The 27,972-nt window shown below is 35.1% G+C and overlaps 1 protein-coding gene across 7 annotated transcripts in view; it reads left to right on the top strand.

Annotated features, from left to right (window-relative positions):
- The window catches only part of LOC125654412 (uncharacterized), a 73,878-nt gene that overhangs the window by 42,798 nt on the left and 3,108 nt on the right, over positions 1-27,972 (top strand). For 4 of the 7 annotated variants that reach the window (XM_056144717.1, XM_056144716.1, XM_056144721.1 and 1 more), the window contains 8 exons: positions 5,689-5,786; positions 8,050-8,271; positions 15,089-15,226; positions 16,289-16,432; positions 25,794-25,925; positions 26,492-26,539; positions 26,618-26,750; positions 26,840-26,933. In XM_056144717.1, coding sequence (XP_056000692.1) covers positions 5,689-5,786; positions 8,050-8,271; positions 15,089-15,226; positions 16,289-16,432; positions 25,794-25,925; positions 26,492-26,539; positions 26,618-26,750; positions 26,840-26,933 — 1,009 coding nt within the window. Of the gene's footprint in view, positions 1-3,803; positions 4,962-5,688; positions 5,787-8,049; positions 8,272-15,088; positions 15,227-16,288; positions 16,433-25,793; positions 25,926-26,491; positions 26,540-26,617; positions 26,751-26,839; positions 26,934-27,972 lie in introns of those variants that run through there. The other 3 variants (XM_056144722.1, XM_056144718.1, XM_056144719.1) reach the window with 3 other exon arrangements.

The raw sequence follows: 27,972 nt of genomic DNA, 5'->3' as shown, positions 1-27,972 counted from the left end.
TAAAGGGACTGGTTCACGATTTTTGAACGAAATATTGTTTATGTGAAACATTAAGAATATAACTCATTTAATGTTGACAGCCAACATTTTGACCTTCTGAATGCAAAAATAAAAGCAATATTTTAGCCTTAAATCTGTGTTATGTAAACAAAGACTCGAGTCTTTTCATGTATACAAACACACCAGTGAAATGTTAATTTTGTAATATAAAGCATCAAAATTTTGCATAGTCACAAATTTTAACTTTTAGATGACACATTTTACCCGAAAAATGCTTGAAATATGAAAGATATAATCAACTTAGATCGATAATCATTTCTTTTAAAAATTTCGTAAACAAAAACATACCGCAATCTTTGTTTACAAAACAAACAATGAACTCTCTAAAATGAGCTTCTGTGATAATGTATAACCTTAATTTTTGTGTGAAATCTTTTAAACACATTAGACAGTAGATTCTGATCATCAAAAGTGAAAAACAAAATTTTGGGGAAAATCGTGAATCAGTCCCTTTAAATAGAATTAATTTGCATGAATTTTATTTTATACATTTCTTGATATTCATTGTCAGTGTGAATAAGATAGTTGACTGTTTCTTTTCTTGTTCCTGTGTTCATGTGTTGGCAGACAATAATTATTTCCTTATATTTCAGCAGCGGCTCTGTTATCTGTGGGGGCTACCAATTCAAAAGAAAAGGAGAGCAAAGGTAAGATAAACTTGTTAAATAGATATGCGTTTTAGCTCACTTGAACTATAGATCTGATCATCTGCCATTCATTTTCTGTCAGTGTTTTACATTTTTAGCTCACCTGAGCTGAAAGCTCAAGTGAGCTTTTCTGATCGCCTATTGTCCATCATCTCTCTGTTCCTCTCCAGAACCACTGGGCCAATTCCAACCAAACTTAGTCAAAAGCATCCCTGAGTGCTTTCAAGTTTGTTCAAATGAAGGGCCATCCCCCTTCAAAGGGGAGATAATCACAAAAATACAAAAATAGGTTGGGGTCATTTAAAAATCTTCTCATGAGCCACTGGGCCAGATGAGATGAGATTTACATGAAAGCTCTCTTACATAGTGCAAATTCACGTTCGTTCAAATCATGGCCCCCGGGGGTAGGTTAGGGCCACAATAGGGATCAAAGTTTTATATGCAAATATTTAGGGAAATTTTTTAAATATGAGCCAAGGTGACTCAGGTGAGCAATGTGGCCCATGGGTCTCTTGTTTACTTCTTCCAAACCACACAGCTTTACACAAATTAGCAGCTTTAGGTGGTGGTCTTTTCAAAGTTGTTCTATTAAAAGACTAGGCACTACTCAAAGGGGAGGTAATTAGAAAATAGTGTAAAAAGGGTGGGATATTTTAACAATCTTCTTTTCAAGAACCAGTAATATCAAAACAGAGAGGATGGGGTCAGCTGTTTGATCAGTTGGACATTGATGCTCAGGTGAGGGATGTGGCCCATAGACCTCATTTTGTACACTCAAGTTTTGATGGGCTGTGTTATGGTATAAACTTTCCCATCTGTCTGATAGTCTTTTTTGTGTTTGAGTCATATCCTTCACACTTTGAGGCCTAGCACAATGAAATAATGGCAAACTGATGTATAGTGAAGGCGTACCATGATCTAAGAGCTTGACATGGTGGCATACTTTTAGAATTTTAGAGCTAACCATAGTCGAAATGTTGTTGCAATTAAATGACAGCATCAAAGCTTATGACTTTGAGTTTGCAAACATATAGTTCAAGACAGGCAAATCATTTATCCTAACAGTGCACTTTATTTCATTTAAATGGACTAGTGGTTTTACCTTCACTTTCTAAAGAAAGTTGAGGTATATTATTTAAATTGAATTAAATCTAAATAAATTAAATCCTTAGTCTAATAGTGTATTGGATATCTACTAAAAGGATGCAGTGTTTCACTTTGCAATTAATCCATTTCAAGATTTTTAAAATCAAATTTCAACTACACAAAAAAAGAAATCTTTAAATGCCTGTTCTTTATTTAAGGTAAAGAGAAGAGGAAAGTAGACGAGCGTAAAGAAAATATCATGGAGGACACCAAAAGAATAAAACTAGAACAAAGAAAATTACAGCTAGAAATCACAAAGCTTGAGAAGGAAATTAACCTTATTGATACACAACAGAAATTCTTTGATATGAAAATGAGTTTGTCAGAGTCTTAATTGCTACCCACAGTTTTTAGCTCACCTGAGTTTTTTATTTATGTATTAACTGATATAACAGTATAATATATTTCAAGTTTATTCCATTTTAATTATATAAGGTGTTCAATAGTCTAACAGTTGTAATTTAATGTCACCTTATTCAAAAATTGCTTCATACGCTCAGATATATGTTATGGAGCATTATCATGAAGTAGACGAACATGCCTAAATCCTGACACAGGGCGTCGTTTATGATAATATTTCTTGAGCTATTTTAGTATAACATTTCGGTAATACCAACCCGTAACACTTTTGCCCTTCGGCACCGGAATTTATACGACTATACCATCACATGAGAAGAATATGCAATAAAGAAAGCCATATTTTGTTTCCAATTTTTCTTACTGGTTCGAAATAGTGAACCCATGTTTCGTCACCAGTATCAATGTTTGCAAATTGCCTTTGACTGAATTTGGGAAACATTTTGAGCAATTGCTTAACGGTTTGTTCGCGTACCCGTTTTTGGTCATCTGTCCATATAATATATGCAGTATCGATCTGGCAGAAATCTTTTGTACGTTCAAAATACGCTTCAAAATGAAATGCACCCGCGATAGCGACATGTGAACAGCTTTGGCAATATCACGAATCGTGTATCTGCCATCAATCATTTCCCTGACTTTTGAGACATTTGCCTTGCCTGTTACAGTCACAGGTCGGCCAGATTTTGCTGCATCTTTGATGGACTCTGTGCAAGTCAGAACTTTCTTTATCCACCTATGAACTGTCTCATAAGATGCCTTATCAGACCCATAAACTTCCCCCAATTCAGTAAAAATCTACATCACAGAATGACCGAGTTTTGTACGAACTTTTATATAAGCTCTAACTTCTTCAATATTCTCAATCCGTTTCCAAACCATTTTTACATTGAAATTACTATAAGTTTAAAACCATGTGGAGCTGAAGGCTCATGTTTATACCGTTGGAAAGATATGGAATAGAGCTATTCATGAGTATCAACATCCACGAAATCGTGCAAATCGTTATCGCGCTGTGGTACAATACACATTACATATCGAACAGCCCCCGTAGGTATTGATTACTCTTTCGCCAAACACTTGACATTTCGAAGTGAGAGTCACGGATCTTTTCGATATTACTCTATAAATGGAGGTCCCGTGTCATGGCAGACCTTGGCACATTAAAGAACCCTCACTGCTACGGCTCTGAGCGCTAAGCATACATGTAGGTCTAAATTAGGGATACTCCACCTACAGCTGTTTACGTCTCAACACGAGTGAAATATTCTCGAAGGGATGTCAAACAAACATACTAATGTACGGTAATTGACAATGTTTCCATTTACATTGTTACTAATACTTGTCACTTTACTTGTATCATTCCTCATTAGAGTTTTACACATACTCTGTACTGAAAATTATAGACAGTACTTGTAATATGAACAACATGTTAACCTGCAGGTGAATTAAGAAATTTGGAGATCTTATAAATAAACTGAAATGAAACTAACATCAATAATAAAGTAGATAAACTTACCTCAGAATTAGAATATGTTTGAAACATAACAAACTCAATTTTATGCAGTTGTCTTGAGAAGTGCCAGCCACTTTGCGTCTGTTACTCGTGCATGCTACCTGCAAACTGACCAAAGCAAACCGCATTCAACACGATTGCTACGCGTAACCGCATCAAAACAAGTTGAAGCACAAAAGTCCCATAACTCCTGTAAAATTTGTCAAATGAAAATGGCGGCGTAATATGATCAACAATATATGGTGACTAACAATCCTGCAAAATTTGAACAAAATCTGCACTGCAGTGTCCGAGGAGTTGCGTTCACAAAGTGTTCCTATAGTGTAGTTTGTACAAATTCAAAAAATTCCCATGATTCCAGTAAAATTTGTTGTATCAAAATGGCGCAGTAAATCACTGGGTGACGAACACACCTACATAATTTGAATAAATCCAATTAGCAGTTTCCGAGGAATTGCGTCCACAAAGTCAAGTGTGACGGAGGGACACCGGTAATTCTATGTACCTTTCCGCGTTGCAGCGGGGAACAAACATAGACTTAATGAGCAGATTTAAAACCCAATTCAAACCACGGTTATAAGTTTTGGAAATAACTTAATTAAGGTAATTACCTGAATACGAATTTGTTACTAGTAAACGGAATTCAGTTTGCACTTGTGTGACATTATTGTTCAAATCGAAATTGGGCATCATTGGTGATTCAAGTGCAGTGGCCAATGAAATGAAGAACGACATGCATGCTTGTGGGCATCAATATTTTATTGCCATATTTATGGTGTTGGATTAAGGTATTTTATTGCCAGATTTATCATCGGATTAAGGTCATACTATCCTAGGGGCCTCCGTAGCTGAGTGATTAGAGCATCACGCTTAAAATCACACGGCCTCTCACCTCTGTCGGCGTGGGTTCGAATCCCGCTCGCGCCGGTAAGTGAGAAAGTGTCCCAGTTTACTTTCGGATGGTCGGTGGTCTCTTTCCAGGTACATTGTATCTGGGTTCTCTCTTCCACCAATAATAACTGAAAAATTGTTGAGTGTGGCGAAAATAATCAAAACAATTAATCAACCATACTATCTTATTAGGATACTCAAGGTTTGAAGGGATAAAAAGAAGTAGGATTTTGCTGTGTTTACGTTGGATTTTCTATTTTTTGATGAAACAACACTGCAAATCGGACATTAAAGCACGAAATGCACCAAAAAGATGACGTTTTTTAAAGGATTTCAATAATTGGGTATTGTTTTTCTATTGAATATTTGAATAAAGATTTGTGAATAATGGAAAAATAAAAGGTTTCAAAGTAATTTTGTGGTAAATATGGCATGCGTTTTTTAAGCAATATCAAAACATTTACAATATCTTATGGTATAAAACACAAACGTTAGTATCTCGACCAAATTGTGGCCGCTGTTGAATGTAAACTTTAAGGTCCAAATCTAATGCAAGGAAGACTCTTACATCTGAGGTTAAAGGTCAAAGCTGCATACCCATTATATATTTACTGGATAGCAGGTTAATATCACGGTCGGAAAAAAAAATCGCGATTTTTTCATTTAGCAACAAATCGTGGTCGGTTTAATTCGCGGAAAAACAAATCTTAATATCCTTCAATGTATTTTTTATCAATATGAAAGATTAATTCACTGAATGTTAAATTCGCGGACATTTTGTTTCAGCGAATATAGCGAAAATTAACTCCGCAAGTTAATGTCCTGTTATACAGTACTGTAGCTCTAGCAACAAGACTTGTAACGAAAAAGCATGTTTCAAGTTATTAAAAATAAATTTGAAAAAAATAAGATCAAAATAAATTTGTTTTAAAACACTTTTTTTTTCAACCGAGAATACCACGTCTCTGTTAGAAACACATGCCTATGATCCACGTATTATACAATGTAGTCCTTTTTAAGGACAGGGACTTATTTGTGATATATAATATTGCTTTTTCGTATTCATTGCAGGTCCATTTGCCCCATACCAGCAATTGACCATGTGATACAAAGTCGTGCTTGTAACAAAAAGGTTTCGGAATTGACGGACGATTTTGGTAGCATAAGTGGTAAATATTGCTTCACACGTTTGTTACCTGAATTCATATTGAATATATTACAGAAATGATGACTGTATAATTCAAACTTACCAATACAATTCAATAGGAAGTGCTTGGTTTATTAAAAAAAAATAACGTTTAGAAGAAATGATTGCGTTTTTCATTCTCCAAAATATCTCGTAAATGATTCGATTGTCAATCCTTCCACTTGGGATTCACTTAAAGTTTTTAAAATCGTTAACTTCAAGGGGATGACCATGTGATTCTGAAGGAGGGTATCAGTCTATGTATCTCCTATTCAGCTAAGAAAAGAATTTATTTTACATCAATATCAAAACTCGTGTTGCGAATTTTAAAAATATTGACAAACCTTCATTTGATTCTGCCTCCTCTCCTCTCAGTTGTTGACTGTGCACTTGTTTTATTATTTTATAATCTGTTTGATTTCCCCCTGTTTGAAGAAATAACCTCCTGATATAATGAGATATTAAAACATCGTATATAGACACTATAATATATTTTAAAGTATCGGTGCTAGATTTTATTATAAAACATCAATGATCTATGATGACTTAAATGAAGTACATGTAAAACTTATACGGTACCAATTTTGATGCACCAGATGCGCATTTCGACAAATAATGTCTCTTCAGTGATGCTCAACCGAAATGTTTGAAATCCGAAATAACTATGAAGTTTTAGATCTAAATATAGCCAAAAACATTTATCTCAGAAAAGTGCATGACAAAACACAAAATGGAAAGTTTTGGATGTTGCATAATTGAATCTGGTGATAATTGGACAAGGCTGTTTAAAGGGCAATGGGCGGTCATATATGAAAAGGACATGCCCCAAAATAAATCACATCAAATTCAATAGTCATTCAACCAATTCTAAGTTTCAAAATGCAATTAAAGTTTTGATGGGTCATTCAACGTTCACTCTAATTTTTAAAGTGAATACCTTGATCCTGGGAGGTGCAGCAGTCAAGTATTTACCATTGACCCATGGAATGTCCAGGGGTTAATACCTACATGTCTTTTAAGATGATCAAACATACACTAGTATCTGATCACCAGTGCCGCTCATTCAAGTTCCCAAGCTCGAAAGCATCGATGATGCTGTGGAGATGGGGAAGTCCGTCACGATATGGATGGGGACATGAGCGGATAAAACATATAACCATGCCCTAGGCAAAGCTTGTTAATCTGGATAGCAAGCTTGCTCTTTTGATAAGATAGCTTCAAGGCTACCTGAAGTGTTTAGGAAAATAGCATTCGGATTTGGATAGGCGTACACTATCACCACAGGAAAAAAATTGGGTGAATCATAAGGGAGTTGTCAGAGTAACGCCATATCATACATGGGAAAATACAAGACCATATCCCCTTTAAATGTGGGAAGTTGGTCCGTAATGGTAACTAACTTGAGTTTTCTAATTGAAATATTTCCCAAATCATCCCCCACAACACATAAATGTCTGAATAGCATTAGGTGTCGGACTCACTTTTGCAAGGTTTCTAAACTTTTACATAGTCTGACACAATTTCAGGCCGCTGTACCCCTGCCACCATATTGAAATACTTACCCTTATTAAATTAAGATGAAGACTCCCAAGGTGTTAAAACACTTCAAATTGAGCATGTTTGAGAATTGAGGACCCCACCAGCCACACTTTCTGTGTTTCTACAATAGACAAAACAAAGCCATTAAATTGAAATTTGAGTACGCAAATATAGAACTTATGACATTTCCATCTTCCTCATTTTTTCATTGTCTCTGAAGAGAAACCTTTTTAATGACAACTTCAGATATGATATGAAATTCATTCGTTGTTTATTGATGTTTGATTTTGATCTACAGAAGAAATAAGTTTTGATAATTGTTGAATAATTGAAATATACCTGTTCGTTTCTTTAATTCGTGATTTTAGCCTTATGGAAATTTCCAGAACGAAGCGAGGCAACGTCATACCAATCGAACATTCTCGGGCCTTTCCGGCAAACTGAGAAAATGTGATTGGTTTACAATAAGATAAGATAACCATAAAATGGTGTAGGATATCAGTGATAGTTATACTTATAGTAATTTAAAATCTACATTTTGGGAATTTGTTTACAAACGGTAAAACAATTTTATCGTAAAACTATGCATCATAAATTAATTAAGCGAAGTTGAACGTTTGCATAAGAATTTACAAAGCATTTCACAAGAATTGTGAAATTTTGGCATTTATACATCTACTAATTGTATTTATTTTTGTATTTAAAAGGAACCAGTGGATGTAATTCATCTTGCAGTGCTTCCTTTTTCTATGAAACTTCAAAAACAAAAAATTACATGTACGACATTTATACAACGGTGATATATAACGCCGCGAACAAAAATAGAAATGCTCCAGCGTCAGTGAGTTTCAGTGCTGATTGTAAACAGAAGAAGATCACAAACATACAAGAACCACTCTTCATAGCATGTACGGGAATGGAGAACAATGGTAAGGTATGGTACTATCTATTATGTTTAAATGCTTAAAGAAAGTAAGCATTAACGGCAAACTGACAACTCAACTGTATGACAAACGGGATGATTTCAGCTTCTTCATCGTCAAGTTCCCATATCTATACATCTATGTAGCAATATTCCATTATCACCTGCATGTGGTGTTTATATCTCTCAACTGATTCGATACGCAAGAGCTTGTTCTGCGTATAGTCAGTTTTTAAATCGAGGTAAGCTACTGACAAACAAGTCGATGGTACAGGGGTTTCAACAGTCTCGATTGAAATCAGCATTTCGCAAATTTTATGGTCGTTATAACGATCTAGTTCGTAAATACAACCTATCATGAGGTCACATGCTGTCTGACATGTTCCATACCGATTGTTAGGCCGTTCTTGGCACACTGATTTTGACTACGGATAACTTCCTTTACCTGATCAGGATATTGGGCTCACGACAGTTATGGCCGGTCGACAGGGGATGCTTACCCCTCGTAGGCACATGATTTCACTTCTGGTGTGTCCAGGGGTCCGTGTTTGCTCAACTATCTACTTTGTATTGCTTATAGGAGTTATGAGATTGATCACTGTTTGTTATCTTCACCTTTCATGATGTTGTAGACAACGACCAAACTAAAAGCGCAATTATATACTCATTTCACGCTCCGGGTGACTGAAAGGGTCAATAGAGGTTTTCTGATTCAAGTCTGCCCACATGTCCCAAATTTTCGAAAATTAATTGCATGATATATAGCTTTTCCTTACATTTAGCAGCATGGGAGAAGAGCTAGAATTGTATAGGTATGTCATTGGTGCAACTATAACCCAGCCACTTAATGGGAAATGTAACGATATACATGTAGAGCTACGACAAGAAAACGTGTGACAAATGGGAGGATTAAAATTGTCTTATTCTCCATCGTCAGCTTCCACCATTTATGTAGCAATATTCCATTATCACTTGCATATGGTGTGTATATACTTCAACTAATTCGATACCAAAGAGCTTGTTCTGCGTGGGATCAGTTTTTAAATCTAGGCAAGCTACTGAAAAACAAGTTGATGGTGCAGGGGTTTCAACAGCCTTCTTTATAGGACTCACGACGGGTTTGACCGGTCTACAGGGGATGCTTACTCATCCTAGGCACCTGTCGGCCGTTTCACTAACCGATCGTAGATCGTAAACGTACGATTACGTTTAAGATCATTTGACTCGCACGTATACGAGCGTTTCACGAAACCTATCGTAGTCGTAACACTTACGATTGCGATTTACGTCTGACTTTTTAGAACTCTTTTCTCTATGGAGGTAGATTTTGAATTAATCCTACCATGGAAAGAAATATCCATTCATTATTTTCTCATGGTTTTAAACATATCCTTATCGTCTGCAGTAACCCATGCAAGTTGTCAACAAAAATAATGGAAATTTTGAGCCCGATCTCTAGTGTAACGTAAAGAAAATTCCTAGAATGTTTTTTTTTAAAAAACAATTGATAGGATAATTTTTATTGACTTTCATGTAACTAAAATTTTGGGGAAAATTATATATAAGAAATAACATAAAAGATTTACACTTTAGAATTTTAAATGTCAAGTAAGCTATGTTCAAAGGATTAAAAAAATGAAAATAAAATTGCACACAAGTATACGAAATTGTATCCTGCATTAAACCATTGATATATACATGAACTCCGGCGTTTAATCATTGTTGTAAATTACACTACAACACTAATGACATATCTATTCACTTATTTGTATAAATTTCAAACAAATCATGGGCTCAATTTGTTCCTTAAATGACTTGAAATTGATTTACCCCATGCGTTTGTATTTCAGTGGCGTAGCTTCCATTGAGGCAACCGAGGCAGCTGCCTCGGTAAAAAAAAAAACAACCACACCTTTTACGTTGTTAAAATGTCGATAGCTTCTGCCCCCCCCCCCCCCGACCCCCTGCCTCGGTAATATTCGAACCCAAGCTACGCCTATGTATTTTATATATTTTTTTCCGTTTAGGCATGTAAGCATATGTTAACTTCCTTCTTTACGTGATGATGTATATTCCAGATCATTTATTAAAAATTATTATTGATATTGCACTGCCGGTGAAGGGCTGCAAAATTTAGGCCTATACTCGGCGCTTACGGCCATTGAGCAGGGATGGAGTTTATAGTCTCACCCGGAGGACCGCTCCATTTAGTCGCCTCTTACGACAAGCAAGAGGTACTGAGGAGCTATTCTAACCCGGATCCCCACGGGATTGCATTTTATAACAAGGGGTAGAAACCCCGAGGATCCGATAATGACCCATCCCTTTTCTGTGTATACATATAGGTCTAGTTTGTATGTTTAATTTCTAACGACCTTCATAAAACTACAGAAACGTTCCACTTGAAAAATTGGGATTTTAACCCCTCTCCCATTACCAAATCATGTTATTATCATATTTTCCTTAAAATTTGTAATGTTTATCATTCGAATGTGCATGTATTATGCAGTTAATCAGTTGCATCAAAGGTATTGATCTGACGAAAAAAATAGCTGAGCACGTCGAATCGCAACGTCTCGGGTTTAAATCAATTGTTTTTAAAGAACATATCTATGAGAATTACTTGAATTCTGCCTAATGATAAATATACATGTACACTAACAGTGATGCAGGCACATGTAGTAATAACCCATCTCCCCATATTACTTTTCTAACAACTGTTCAACTTCTCGTTATCATTACATGCAAAGTTTGATATATGGACTACACACACCCCCCCCCCCCCTCCTCACTTTTTAAAATATGAATTCATTGCCTTTACATTTACTTCAGCAGACTGGTCAAAGGGCTAGGCCCGTTTTGGACCCGACCTCTGTGATACAATGAATTTACTATATTTGTGGTATCACAGAGCCCGGGCCCAAAACGGACTTGACCCCTGTGAGACTGGCATTTCTGTGGTTGTGCGTAACAAAGAAGGACAACTCTAATTGATTTAAGATTCGGGCTCGGACTGTACAATATTTTTGTGCAAAAGGAGACTGCAAGTCATTGTGATTGTTTTCTTCCTACAAAGTATAAACAAACTCAGTCAGGTAAATACTACCACAAAATGATCTCAGGCGGGCCAGCATGGCGGCCATATTGCTCATTTACGTGTATGTAGGAGCACTTACGATAGCCCTAGACCACTCGTAGGGTTACGATCAATACTGATCGTAAATCGCAAATCGTAACTTTTAGTGAAACGGTCGTACGTGCTACGTTCACATTTAAGTCTACGTTTACGATCTACGATCGTTTAGTGAAACGGCCGCCTGATCCCATCTCTGGTATATCCAGGGGTCCGTATTTGCCCAACTATCTATTTTAGATTGCTTATATGAGTTATGGGATTGATCACTCATTCACTGTTCGTTATTTCCCCTTTCATTGACAGAAGCGTCAAATTCAGCCGCACCTACTAGGTAACTATCAAAACTATGTAAAATGAAACAATTAAGATACCGAACAGTGATCAACTTCATAAATACCATGAAGAATTCGAAATTGAGAATATGTTACTCACGGACCCGTGGAAATATCACAGGTGGAATCAGGGGTCTTGGATATGCAGTGTACTGTAGAACAAGTCTTTTAGAAACCTGTTTGTTTCTATATCGAAGCTTATTTTCCCATGCAGTAGTCCTTCACTATAGTTCATTCTGGAAGCCTAGAGGCATTGTTCACATTTTAGACAATATCCCATTGCATTAGATAATATTCCATTGTATTGATAAAGTAGTTTTCATCTCTAAAGAAATAAAAATGCTTGTACATATATGTAGAATGTATTTAAGTATGAAAAATAGCTACAGTAAACCTCAATTCTTAAAATATTACTTTAAATCAACGCATGGAGATAGAAAAACATGAATAAAATAAAGCGTACAACAAAGAGAAAGTAAATACTGTAAACTCAAAATAAAACCATACAGCCAAATTTTCTCTTGGAGAGCAAAAAAAAAAAAAAAAAATAAATAAATAAATAGTACGAGTGAATAAATTCCGTATACCGAAAATTAATATATTGGTATTTATCAAAATCTAGATTAAATATATGTACATACCGCAATTCAATTCAATAGAAAAATAAAACGATAATGATGGCTTTGGATATATAAAATCAATTAATGTAGGCCCGCAGTAAATCATGGTCGCCTTTCGAAACCTCCTGGCGGCCGAAATAAACTTCGATTAAACGAGATCTTGATTACAATTAAATATTTCAAAACTTTTGTTTATCAAAAAATGACAATATAATCCCAATTGGGTCTAGGAAAAATATGTGTGTTTCCGCTTTAGGGTTTTTATTAAGGATACAAATAAACCCTTTACAAAAAATGAAGGGATTTTATGTTCACAAGACATGTACCAAAATTCACACTTGTAACTATTGTCGTTTTTAAGATATTTCACCTGAAATAAAAACAAAAATCCTATGGGATTTTTACTCCTATCAGTGTTCCCACCAAAAATCCCATGGGAGAAAAAATCTTCTAGGATTTTTTTCTCCCATAGGATTTTAACTCCTATTTTTAAGCTTTAATATTGGATACAATGTCCCACAGGAGAAAATGTGCCATAATTAACATGAAATGGGAGTAAATATCCTATTTGAGGATGAATGGGAATACATATCCCAAACAAAACACAGGATGGGGATTTTTATCCCATGAATATAGCAATTAAACAGAAAATTGTATCTTAAAAGGGTGTTGTTTGTCATGTTTCTTAAAAATGTACTCAAAGCCTTACAAGCTAAGGAATGACATTAACTTTATATGTAGTAATTAAGCTTCTACATGTAGCCCTATGTGTTAATGGATAAATGTCTAAACAACATGAGAAATTAAATGATATTAGAGCTCTGCATTATTATACTCTTTCCCATGCAATTTTAATTGTATGCATACATGTATAACCCTTTCACAAAATATCAGTTTAAAATTGGACGGGACTAAATTATTACAGCTAGAACAATATGAATACCCATCCACATGTAGTTGCTAACATTCATTATTTACAACTTTTCACAGTTTGTCAGGTGTGAATATGTTCACAGGAACCGTTAATTCTGTCTGTAATAATCATAGTCTGAGTATATACCCTACGGTACCCCCCCCCCCCCCCCCTAATGAAAAAACCCCACAAGGAATGAAACAAAATTTGATTGAAAACTTCGCTTCAAAATAGTTTGAAAATTCTGCTTTGATCGTCACCCACCACAAATTTCTTTCTGATCCAGTAATCCTTGTGTTTTATTAGGGGAGGTATGGTATAAACTCCTATTATTATTATTACTGGTTCAATTAACACTGATATGTTGCTGAAGTTTGGAATAGCTTACAACTTCTTTACAATATTTTATAATTAGTGTCACGTGCCTACGGTGAAAGATGAACTCTGCTAAGTCGCTTACCGAACCGAATCAGTCATCTTCAACAAGATTCTCAAAGATTTAACAACACAAAAATCAATTTACAAAATGCATGCTTCGGTCCATCATTCTCCCTCCAACAATCACATTCATTCTCAAGTCTTGATCTTCTTTACTTCTTGATCTCTAAAGACTAAGGTAGAATACATTCAACATCTGCTTCCTCAGAGCCCGCAGCTAAGGTTGTAGCTGCGACCAATGCAAAGTCTGTAGCTGGAACCTCTGCGGAGCATGTAGCTGCAGATGCTGTCAAAGTTTACCATCTAGGAGACATAACTCATCTCCACACAAAAAAAACCCCACCCAAAACAATATAGCGATCGGGTGCCCATAGGTGCGAAAAGATCCCGTCGCTATACATAATAAATTTGGAGTCTAGGGGAAAATGGAGTTTACTCCATCACATTCCTCATCATGAACCCGTAGTCTTCCTCCAAAAAATAATAACGGGAAGATATCTTCTGTAACACATCAGAAATCATGAATCATCCAACCTTTATTCAATAGAACTGTCGAGGTTTTATTGAGGTTACTCATTCAGAACCATAACCCGGTAGCGATATGTTTACAAGAAATATGAAAGAATATAAAAATCATAGGAAAATATCATTTCTATTTCATGTGTTTGTCAACAGTTACATTTCAGGAGGAATGTCATCTGTAATCAGCCATATTTCGAAAGTCATTTCAAGACCTATGCTAAGTCCAAACAATATCAAGAAATATTGGTATTTACTTTGTGCCAAAATGTATTCGGCACATTATAGGATTAAACATTCTTTATGAAGAATTTATCGATGTGTAAACTCCAAACATTTTACTCACAAACTGAATAAAAGCGAAGCACTTTTATGTTAAGTTTGTGAGTAAAATGTCCGAAGTTTACACATCGATAAAATCTTCAAAAAGAATGTTTGATTCTTATAATTCCAATTCATTCACTTTATTAACAATTGCAAAAATTTGAATAGTTTCCCCGCACTATGTTATTTGTTTTCAGGCGTGTATGAATACATCGTGTTTTCGGGTTTATTGATATATAAACTCTTGTTCAGCTTTATTTTTGTCCAATCAAAACAATTGTAATAAATAACATTGAAATTATAGTCATGTAAACCAAGATGAATGTTAACGGAGTTTTAATAGACTTCTGTTTCTAGTACCAAGTTTTCCCACATTAGAAAGGTTGAATGAAATTCATGACCATGCACGTCATATTCATAATACATGCGTTCCCTTGCAGGGTTTTGAATTTTGTAGACAGCTAATTTAAAAGTCACAAAGGTCACCGTACAACATGGAGTAGATAATGCTATTCTCTCAAGATAAATATTTATTGTTGTAGGTTACTTTTCTCAACACTGGTGCAGAAATGGTTCAGACTGTCTTGAGAGTCAAGATTGTAACCTTTTTGGAGAGCTTCATGTAGGAATATGTTCTTGTAAAAAAGACTTTTTTCTCCTAGGAGAGAAATGCCAACAAGGTAAGACTATCTACCTAATGTCTAGTGCACTAATTACAATCATTGATTGTGTGTAAAACCGATTTACTCGTACGTCCAGTTGAGAAACTTTTCTGATATTCTGTCGATGCTATGTCGTATTTCTCTATTTAAAAAAAAATAGAACTGACCCACCGTGACAAATCATTACCCTACGAGATCCATCCATAATAACGCATATTTATTAGAACACCACATTCCACATGTATAAGTATACGAGGATCCGTATTTCTTGATCAGGTAAACGGAGTTATCCGTAGTCAAAATCACTGTGCCAAGAACGGTCTAACATTCAGTATGAAACACACCAAACAGCATTTGACCCAATTATATGTTGTATTGACAAACTAGATCGTTATAACAACCTTAGAATTTGCGAAATGCTGCCTTTAATCAAGACTGTTAAAACCCCTGTGCCATCAACTTCTTTGTCGGTAGCTTGCCTCGATTTAAAACTGGCCACAGGGGATGCTTACTCCTCCTAGGCACCTGATCCCACCTCTGCTGTGTCCAGGGGTCCGTGTTTGCCCAACTATCTATTTTGTATTGCTTGTAGGAGTTATGAGATTGATCGCTGTTCGTTATCTTCGCCTTGCATGCAGAACAAGCTCTTGCGTATCGAATCAGTTGAGAGATACAAACACCATATGCAGGTGACAATGGAATATTGCTACATAGATATATAAATATGGGAAGTTGACGATGGAGAAGCTGAAATTATCCCGTTTGTCATACAGTTGAGTTGTCAGTTTGCCGTTAATGTCTACTTTCAATAAAATATCTAAGTATGAAACTGAAGAACAAGGACTTGTGACCTCTGGATCTCCCATGAACCTTGACTACTGACATTCAAAATTTTGCTGATCATTAGTAAAACCTTAGTTAAGCTTTCTAAACATTAAAAATCAAAAACTAAAATTTGCAAAAATTCAGCTCAAATCGTGTCCCTTTAACTGTAAATGTCTCCTTTTATCAAGTTTGTAATGGAACTTTATACTTAGTCTAAGGATTCGTTTAAATATCCTACTTTGTATATTTATTAAGGTAATCTTCCCCTTGGTACTGAGTGCGATGATGATTTTCAGTGTCCGGGAGATAACAGGGGATGTTCTGCACCGGATAACAGTTCCATAAAGATATGTTCATGTAATGTCGGTTACACAGACATACAGAACATATGTGTCAAAAGTAAGATTCGCTATCACTACCTGTATTTCAGATTAGTAGAAGAAATGTACGAGTACAAACATCATGGATTGTCTTCGTTAAATATCTTGACTATTATTTAATGCTTTTAAATCAGAATCTAACTGACGATTTTTCAACAGTCAATATTATATGTAATAAATACAAGTATTCATATTTAATATCAAATCTTAAAACAATAATCCTTATCTTATTCATTATCTTTTTTTCTTATCATCAAGACATCACATATTCTTGTGTGAGAATTCTAAAAGAAATATGTTTGCTTCACTAAAATATTATAACGGTAATCAAAATGTTTTTCAACAAATAGTTGATATTGAAGTATTATATGCATGCAGGAACTGACAATGCTGATAAACGTTTGTATCGTTCACCATAAAGCACTTTGAATATTGAAGGTACTTATATCAATCTCCCCGCACTCTACACAATGCACTGCCATCACAGACTATACTTGTCTTCGTACAACAGGGCGTGAGCAAAACTCCTGGTACCAGGTGAAATCGCCCCATGTGCATGCACTCTATCGCTGGTACCAGGTGAAATCATCCCGTATGCATGCACCCTATCGTATCAGCTTAATCTTTTGTAACATTATTCAGTTTCTCTTTCCATGATAACTACAATATATGTTACAAACAAATTACACGTATATATGGTATCGTATGTGTTTTTGTTTTTATATTTGACAATAAGTACAATTACAATACGTTTTCAAGGTATATACTCCCTTATGATAAATTACGACGCACGTTCCATGTATCATAAGACATGCATCTTCAGATTTATTATGATGTACAAAAGGCGTAGGCAGATGTACTCACGAAAACATTTTCTCCATCTTGCATACTATAATGGCATCGACGTATCCAATAATAATGATTAATAATAATGATGATTGGTTTTATATAGCGCTCTTTCCAGCGTATGCTGCTCAAAACACTTTACAATGCATTAATACCCCAGCAGACCTTATATCAATCTAGAACTTTCTCAGCCTCCTAGGAAGCATACAGTGCAAGCTGCCATTACGAGCGCTAGCGCACTAACATTCTAACAATATCTTTCACTGCCTATAGCCAGGTACCCCTTTTACACTTGGGTGGAATGAGGAAATTCATGCAAAGTTCCTTTCCCGAGGACACAACGTCGGCTCTGCCGCGGCCAGGACTCGAACCCAAGACCTTTCGGTCGAGAGTCTGACGGCCACCGACACCCAAGCGGTTACATTTCCGTCATGATAATGTAGCTCAACCTTATAGAGAAGATCAGCTTTGGACAACAATATTCGGTTCAATCGGCTTGTGGCCTTTGAGCAGGGAGGGGTCTTTATCGTGCCACACCTGCTGTGACGCGGGACCTCGGTTTTTGCGGTCTTATCCTAAGTGTGAAAATGGTGGATTTTATGAATTTTCTAGCCACATTCAGATTGCAGCACTTATTTTGCAAAAATAAAGATTAAGCTGCTGTTCTGAAATTTTAGAATGGGTATGCTTGTTCCCCTCATAACTGTGCATATATTGGCCATATCTATTCTAGATATACATTCTCATGAAGTTTTAATTTTGGCTTCAAAAATCTGAAGCAGGGCTAAATTTGTATTTCAAACTAGAGATTGACAGTTTGTGGGTGTGGTTATCTTTCGTTATTGTTTACACCGGATGTTGACTCATATATTGCACGAGCATGCTTGTCTAGTTCTAGATGTTACATGTAAAAGGGGTTACACCAAAGGAAACATGTAATCAAATTACTGTATAAAGTGGAAAAAAATACTTAATCACATATCATTGGGAAATCCAGATTTTATTTTTTAATTATATATAATCACATTCCTTTTAAAAAAATGGTTAACTTTATAAAAATAACTCATTTTAAAAATTCAGTCTGATCACTGTTTTAGTGTTTTGCAGGAATACCAGTAATTTTTTCTCGAATAATGTCAAGCATGATGTTTGTCTGATTAAGCAACAATCGCCTAGGCCAGTTGTGTAACTCCCATTGTCTCTCACCAATAATGACAAATGTCCAACTGATCAGCCATCACTCTAAAATTACTCTCAATCAGGACTCTTACGTGTGAACATTACAATGTCAGAATAGACAATCACAGATAGTAGGTCTCCAAATATCATAATGGACAAAGTGTTCCTTAATAATCCTTCCATACACATGTCCTCCATTGCACAGCTACCCTTTTCCCCCAAATTCTTCTCATAATTGAAAGGTACCAAAAGGAAAATCATAAGTATTGGTATATCATATATACCAATATTTGTGTATATTATCTAAAAAGTACATGTTTTAAAAGACATGGATAAAACAATGATGAATTCATTGTGTAGTTCCTAGGGTGAATTTTTGTTAAAGTATAAACATATCCTTTCAGTGCCTCACAGATGAAGCAGAGTGGTAGAAAAATGTGGAAAAACTTTAGTTTATTTTGATATAATCATGCCAGTGTCCCTATTCAAAATATCGTCTGCTACAGAGCACGTGTAGAGTCAAGCATCAGACTGCTGCTTCGTCTCATAACACTGCCCTCTTGCCATATATGCTTAATTGCTGTAGGGGTGTAAATTTTTCTAGGTTACTCCCGGCTTTTAACGGATGCAAATATTGCTTCGAAAGATAGTAAAGAGCTTCCTTTCGGAGGAATAGAAGATCAGTTTTAATTTTAGCTGGATTGGTGAACTCTGATCTACTTTAGGGTCAAAAGTATGTCAAACAGTTTTCCAGTTTTTGTTGGTATGGATAAAGGATATGCCACTGAATAACTTTATTTTATTTTAGGGCTAAAAGTAGGTCAAATAGTTTCCTAGACCTTTTCTCAATATGGATACGGATATTGCACTGACGTTTTGTAATCACTGTCCGACTGACGTATGATGTACCTTTGTGATACTCTTAATCTTATTCATCACAAATAGTCATTCTTTTTTATAGACTTTTCGTCCTACAGACTTTACTTCTGTTTGGAACGACATATACTTGAATGGTTTCAGCTTCAGTTTGCTGATTAAAACGGTCAACGACTATTTGATGGTTCTGCAGGAAGTTGTGAAATGGTTTTCCCATTACCAGAGTTTCATCCAAAAATACGTCGACGATATTCCATGTTAATCTAAAGATAAACCTCATTACTTTATCGTAAGTTCCTGGATCTTTACAGAGCCCTACGCTCATAAGAGTAAACTAGAAAATGGCATACTTTGTAATAAATGCGGTTTTCTCTTTATCAGAGTATTTTACTTTACTTCGACACTACGCCGAATCGGCATCCACCATTGAAAACTTTCCATTGTCTGATAAGCTGTCTATGAATTCCTCGATAAGCAGTAATGAGTACACATCCTTCTTTGTCACTGATTTAGTTTTCTGTAGTTTATACACTATCTTATGTTGTCATAGATTTCCGGATTAATACGGGTGGAGATGCTAATTCTAATGTTGATAGCTCAACCTCTGTGCACTGAATGAGATTATCGTCATGCACAAAGTATCATTCTCTGCTTGATATAAGTTTCTGTACCTGCATCAATGCAGTATTTGATTTCCGTGAACTTTCTGAGATCAAATTAATTTTCAGCAAAAGCATCTTGCTTCTCTTTTTGTTGGCTTTCACTCAATTTTATGACTGACTTCTTTGGCTGTGACTTCAAGTAATCTGGAACCTGTGAGAAATGAGTTAAAGGCTTTGTCTCGACTGCTGAGTGTCAACACTTTCCCCAGTCACAGTGCTCTTACAAATGCTAAAGTACCTGTCACTGGCGTTGATTTAACAAAGTGTTAATAGTAGTCCTTTTTATGTCTGAATTGTGTAATTCTTGAGCAATTCTTCTTGCAATTTGCCATTGATGTGAACTGCTGAATTCTGTGGTAACACCGTTTTTATTTAGCACAGTCCTACTTTAGGAATAACCTTGCTTTTTCCGTTTAACGCCTGTCGAAGTTGATGTCAATCTGTTGTTTAGAATAGTATAACACAACATTGTTTTTACGCGTAAGGTGTAAAGCTAAGAGCATATCATAATCCATAGGAGCTATATAAATTTCAGATGTGTATGTTTTAGTTCCTATCCTAATATCAAATGGATCAATGGTATTTTTCCATTTTCATATCTCGCCCAGCTTCTTGATAGATTGGCTTTTTTATTCATAGATTATGGGATGATAATAACACCTGCTCCTATGTCTGATATTTAGTGTGTTCATGTTTATCTAATGGTTTCTGTTTTGAATTTTTCTTATTTTAGATTTTCTTCGTCTCCTGATCTCTTTCTTTCTTACTTTTTGGGGGTAGGGGGTAAATTATTTTAATGAATCAGGTGTTGTTTATCTTGTTTACTTTTTCTCTATTCGCTTTATTCTATTGGAGGTAGTGGTTACGTTTGTTCATCTAGCCCAATCTTCCCCGTGAGGATTAGAATTAGGTCCTCAGTTCTCCTTGCTTGTCGTAAGAGGCGACTAAATGGGGCGGTCATTCGGTTAAGACCGCAAAAACCGAGGCCACATATCACAGCAGGTATGGGAAGATAAAGATCCCTCCCTGATCGAAAGCCATAAACGCCAAATATAGGCCTAAATTCTGCAGCCCTTCACCGTCAATGGTAACGTCTACATATGAGAAAACAATACTCGAGGGGGAGTTTAAACAAAATAAAATTCAAATCAATCAATGTATCCCATTCTCCTTTAAAGGTCTCGTCTCCACTGTGAATCACTTTTCGTATTCTGACCACTGCTGGCACTTTCAGGTCAACCATTTAGGGTCTCTACAATCCTTGACTAGGTGGCCTGTTCTGTTGCACATACAAGTAGTCATATATTGAGGTTTTGTTTTCGGTTTGGTCTCCGTGCTGTTCAGTTTTGCTTGAAGCATATGTATATTACCCACCAAAGTCTTAATCTGTGCCTACATCCTGATCAGGTAAACACGAGTTATCCGTAGTCAAAATCAATGTGCCAAGAACGGCTTAACAATCGTTATGAAACACGTCAGACAGCATTTGACCCAATGATAAGTTGTATTGTCGAACTAGATCGTTATAACGACCATAGAATTTGCAAAATGGGGACTTCAATCGAAACTGTTGAAACCCCTGTATCATCAACTTGTTTGTCACTTATCTTGCCTCGATTTAAAAACTGACTATACACAGAACAAGCTCTTGTGTATCGAATCACACTGCTTGAAAAACTGCCTTTACAAAGGGAGTAAAGATATAGTAAATACTTTATTTACAATAGCTTTAAGTGTATTTAATCACATTTACTTAAATAAGAAAAAGATGGTAAATATGGTCTTTAATTACCTTTACTGGGAAGTAAATTTTTGTAATGGCCCAATTTACAATACCTTTACGAAAAAATTAAAGACCATATTTGCTCAAGTAAATGCAACTTTACAAAAATTTAAAGGTTGTCTTTTTCAATGAATTTACAAGAACTTAAATATAATATTTACGAGAGTAAATTTATGTTTACAAAAAGTAAAAGGTCGTATTTACGAATGACTTTAATTTAAGTAATTTTTAATAAAGAGCATATTTAATCAAATTTAAAGGTGTGTAATTTTTACCATTAATATGGAAATCTGTATACTCCCCTTTTCAGATTTTATCAAATTGCAATAAATTTCTTTATACAAAAGTATATATTGTGAATGAGGAGCTCATATCTTAGTACAAGACATTTCTTGTAGAATCACGTTTTAAATGATCTGTTGAGATAACAAAAGCTGCATATTTAAATAACAATAGTCAATTTATTAATTTCTATTTTTCACAAATGTATGATTATATACCACAATAACGGTGGTTAATATATATGGACATGTATAACAATATAAAACAAATTGTACACAATAAATCATTGATATTTCAAACATGCTGCGATGCATAACAAAATATTTTTGATATATTTTATGATAGAATGCATTATCTTGAATTTTGTGTAAATATATGCTTAATTTGAACAATTCTTATTGTATCAATGGTATCAAATTTTGTTTTAAAAGAATTGAACTACAAAGGTCATTTTCTGAACCTAAAGATCATAATTGAAATTGTCTTCGAAAAATTTAACAGATTTGAATGACTGCTGCAGAGAACTTTCATCCGCAAATAATCTGTATATCTGCAATATCATTAACACATATATATAAAAACAACAATGGTCCCAATACAGATCCCTGTGGCACTTCAGATTCAAAGACTAAATATGTGTACAAATGAAAAAGTGGTGTTACAAAAAAGAAATTGCATATGCATCACATAGTCAAAAAATAAAAAAAAGTATTACATGTTAAGAACATATTTTAACATGCAATTCACATTTTTAAAGTCCCTGCATGAATAATGTTCAATTTAGGAGGCTCTTCTTCTCTTAGAGACCCCCTACTTTTTTGTACAATAACCTCTTGCTACGTGGAGGACATGTCTCTAAATATTTTTTGTCCAGACTTCCTTTAACTTTCTGTAATTCCTCACTCTCCCAGGAATATGGATGGGACACAAAACCATCATCTCCCTCCTCATCACTGCTCATATATTTGTGAGCATTTGGTAGCTGGAAAGGTGTTCTAACTTTATTTTTCTTCTCCTCGGACCATCCCGTCTTCTTCTCTACCGCAACAAGTCTCCTCTTCAATTTCTGTCCAAAAAGATATGTTAAATTAAAGGAAAATAAAGTGCACCGCCACGGCACATGATACGCCCGTCACATATTGTTAACATGAACATATCACCATGAAGAGATAGGTATGCATGGAACCAAATGTCAACCTTCCTTTAAGAATCTTACCCACTTTATGGCCTCATGTGACATTGCTTCAAATATTGATAATGTAAGCTTAATGATTTTTAAAAGGATATAAAAACATTTTCCCAAATGGTTTCAATGAAATGATTAAAGTGCAAGATAGCCCTTTATCCAAGCAAACAACTTACAATAAATGGGAGTACTCAAAAAGGTTGATTTATTCAACATATCAAAAAATACATATATCAGTATCTGCCTTTGTCAAATCTTCAAGTATAAAAGTAAAATATGCATGGTGATGTCAATTTATATGCATGGTGATGTCAATATAAATAAATATAGATTAAAAACGGTTATTTCAAATACTGGTGCATCTCCTATGGTGTAGTTATTAATTAGAAAAAAATAATACATCATATATTTCTCAACTGGTTGTGTTAGACTTGAGAAATGCACATCTGCAGCTTTGCTCATTGTATTTTAAGGAATGAAGAACAATGCACAGCGTAATAAAACATCAAACATTAGTCATTATGTTTATTCTTAAGCTTAGACTGTAAAACTGTCATCTTAGTGAGACATGACAATCTGCACCTTGTTGTTGAGATATAAAATAAAAATATATTTTACAATATCATATTAATTCTTAAACTTTATACCAAATTAACTTTCAAAGTAATGGCTACCAATTAGAACTGTTCTAAAATTTGACAGATCAATTAGAAGGCCAGATTCCTCTGCCCAATTCCCGATTGCAAGAGATATAGATAGCACCTCCTTGATCAGATTGCTGTAACAGAAATCTTCTAAACTCATTAACTAATCTGTAATTTGACAGAATGCAATTTTTCTGTTAGCAAAATGCCTCCTGAATTGCTTGATAATTACACCCATGGGACAAGGGAAATTTCTCTTGTTACTGACACAAAAGAAATAATTTGTTTGTTATATACTGCTGTATAGTACAGTGTATATAATGAAGAATGTGTAGTTTCTTGAATTAACATTTTTTAATATGGTTATTGCAATACTATTTCATCTGTTCAGATTTACACAAATGCCCAATCTGCAGCTTTGTTCATTGTATATCTTTTTTCTGAACAATGCCACAGCCATAACAAAACATCAAAATACTAATCATTAAAATAGGCCTTTATACATATTGAGAGATATAAACACCATATACAGGTGATAATGGAATATTGCTACATAATTATGGGAAGTTGACGACGGAGAATCTGAATCATCCCCTTTGTCATACAGTTGAGTTGTCAGTTTGCCGTTAATGTCTACTTTCAATAAAATATTTAAGTATGAAGCAGAAGTGGACGACTCTGCGGTGTATTTTATTTCGAGCTCAAAGAGATATATCGAATCGACATATGATTGAAAGTTATTGTTAATAGACAAAACGATATATCTAAATGTCAAATTGAAGGCTACAACAAGAGATTTTTTCTTCTCATGTAGAAGGTTATTGTTTAATAAATTCTGCTTCATACGAATATAGAAACATGTCAGCTAACAAAGGAACACAATTCGTGCCCATGGAAATTCCAACAGACTGTTGGAAAACCTGATCAATAAAGTCCACGAAGGTGTTGTCAATGATGAACTCTAACTTCTTTTTTATTTTAACTTCTGAGTACTTGTGCCAGGAATCATAGTGGTGTTTTACAAAGTAAGTTTTTTTGGATTACTGATCACTAGATATGAATATTTCCTTTATCCATTTTTGTTGAAGAAGCACCTGTCTATGAAGTCAAAAAGTCTAGTCTTTAATTTATCGTGAGTTTTTCGTGTATAATGTTGAAAATCATAGGTTTTGATGTTGTTGATTTGGGAAAAGTTTTGCGATTTCAAGTTAACTAACATTTATTAGAATATTTTAGAATCCACATTTGATTAACCCCACTTCTGGCATATGTAGTCGCACAGTAAGTTTGAAGTTTCTCCTTCACAGCTGTCAATATTTCCGGGAGGAGCAAATATAGGGGCTTGGTAGAGCACCTACTGGATCCAGCAATGTAGTTTTGTTTGTAAGGGTTTTTATGTAGTTTAGGAATCCAGTATAGGTATGGTAACTCATATTCATTGCATACATTTCCAGTGATTAGCTTCACTACCTATTTTCAACAATATGCACAAAACACAAAATTGTGACTATGTTCAGGAAGCATAATGGCTGAAACATGGTAAATAACCTTGAAATAAACATTACTGAATGTAAATTATCACACAATTGATAGAATTTACTGTCACTGTGCTGACAGTTTTCCGCCACGAACATTTCAATTTACAAATACATGTAATTTTTCTTGCAGAATCGATTGCTAGCAGCTCCAGTGTATGGAAACTTCAGTAAACATTTATATCTTGAAATCTAGTCATCCAACAATCAATACTTTAAAAAAATATTACTAACAATCCCACCAGTCGCCAGCACTATAAACACTGTACAATCATTGCAGCACGCCGGATACATACACATGTATTTGCAATGGGACATGCGCAAAACTCCTGGTACCAGGTGAATTTTGATGCCCATGTACATTCATACCCTATTACAATATTTCAGGTAATTTGACGTTCAATGTCAGTTGCATTTTCGATGAGCAGTGTAATGGGACTACAAACTCCGGTGTATGCAATAACAGAATGTGTGACTGTCTTAATGGATATTACTACGAAGATCAAATGTGTTATCGTGGTGAGTTATTTCCAACACATACATTTATCACTGACTTTATGGTATCATTGGCTTTACTTATCACCTAAGGTGCTCCGAAAAGTTTAGTAGCCGAACATTTTACTATACAACGGATACAACAAGTAACCAATTGTACAAGATAATTATGTAAAATATACCATATAACAAATATTTTCTGTGGGTGATGTTTGCTACCCGACTCCTAGAAAATATCAATTATCTTTCCAACTTCTGCGGTTGCATTATACCTCTATGTACATGATGTACCCATATGTATCTATATATATTTTTGTCGATTGTAATTTTTCCGGATTGTCCTATCCGCAAACCAATGGCCAACCGCAGAAATACCCGTTATATGGTAAATATTCCTTTTCGGACGTGTCTGTAAACTTTCACACGATTAGGAGACCGACTGGCCAACAAACACGTGTATGTTCCTCCTTCTACAAGGAATGTGACATACAAATTCAAATGAAGTCATTATACGTGTGGGACATGAAAAGTTAAACTAAATTATTATTTTCGATATGAGATAACCATTTCCTTTCATTTTCTACTACCAGCAATAGCCGAAAGTGCAACTGATCCACAACTACTTCAAGTTAACTACGGTATGTTTCCTATTTAAATTGCAATACTTACATAATATATATGATAAGCAGTCATTGAAACTTCAAATGATCTTTCAGAGAATCCAGACAGTACTTTATCTACTGGACACGTTGTCGGTGCAGCAGTATCCGGTTTTGTATTAGGTGCAGGTGTCTGCCTTGTCATATTCTGGATTATGAAATTTCGACAGAACAGGAGACAACACTCAAGGTTATCAATCTATAATTATATATAATCTATTAGATTTAAGGCAGAATTAAAATCATAGTGTATCAATTAACACCATTTGTTTTGTGCAGGAGTCCTGAGGTTCAGTTTGCAAATAATCCTAGTTACGAAAAAGGAGTAAAAATAAACCTAAACGATAGAGCAGTGGGAACACCTGATGGAAAGGTAACGCATGAAGTGATATATCTGGGTTGATTGAGCAGTGTAACTTATATCACTGACTCAGTATAAATGACTGGATTTCGTTTTGCGATGTCACGTAACATGAGACATGTATCACATCACGTAATGACTACCACATCATATAATGATTACCACATCACGTAATGACTACCACATCATATAATGATTACCACATCACGTAATGACTACCACATCATATAATGATTACCACATCACGTAATGACTACCACATCATATAATGATTACCACATCACGTAATGACTACCACATCATATAATGATTACCACATCACGTAATGCCTACCGCATCATATAATGATTACCACATCACGTAATGACTACTACATCATATAATGATTACCACATCACGTAATGACTACCACATCAATGATCATATAATGACTAACACATCACGTATTTTCTACTACGTCACATAACTACCACATGTAAAATGACTACCAGATCATATAATGACTACCACATCACGTAATGCCTAGCACATCACATAGTGGATGTACCACATAATGTGATAACTTTACCACATCACGTATTGACTAACCACATCACGTACAATGACTGCCACATCACGTAATGACTCCAACATCACGTTAAGTGACTATAATCACGTAATGACTACCACAGTACAAAATACTACATGACGTAATGACAGAAAAGGTATTGTGACGTCATTTGTTGGACTTATAGTATACCAGTCCCCAAAATATGGCGCTAAAATAAGTGTCACTGAAATTTTAGCCCATGTATACTTCGAAATGTGAGCTAAATGTACCACCTATATACCTGATTTTATTATAATCATTTTTTTTCTATTTAGGACTTATGAAGTTTATCTCACGCGGTCAAATTGAATTGTGGAACTACCGCCCCAAGCTCCCGATTAAATAAGCTCAAACTCCAAAGGACAAACTTCACTACAACCTTTTTCTTTATATATATATATATATATATATATATATATATACATGTATCTTGACCCCACCTGCCACTAGTCGGTTGTTGTG

This window comes from Ostrea edulis, chromosome 7, assembly GCF_947568905.1.
Source record: "Ostrea edulis chromosome 7, xbOstEdul1.1, whole genome shotgun sequence".
NCBI classification, from domain to species: domain Eukaryota; kingdom Metazoa; phylum Mollusca; class Bivalvia; order Ostreida; family Ostreidae; genus Ostrea; species Ostrea edulis.
This window is presented reverse-complemented; position numbering and strand designations above follow the sequence as displayed.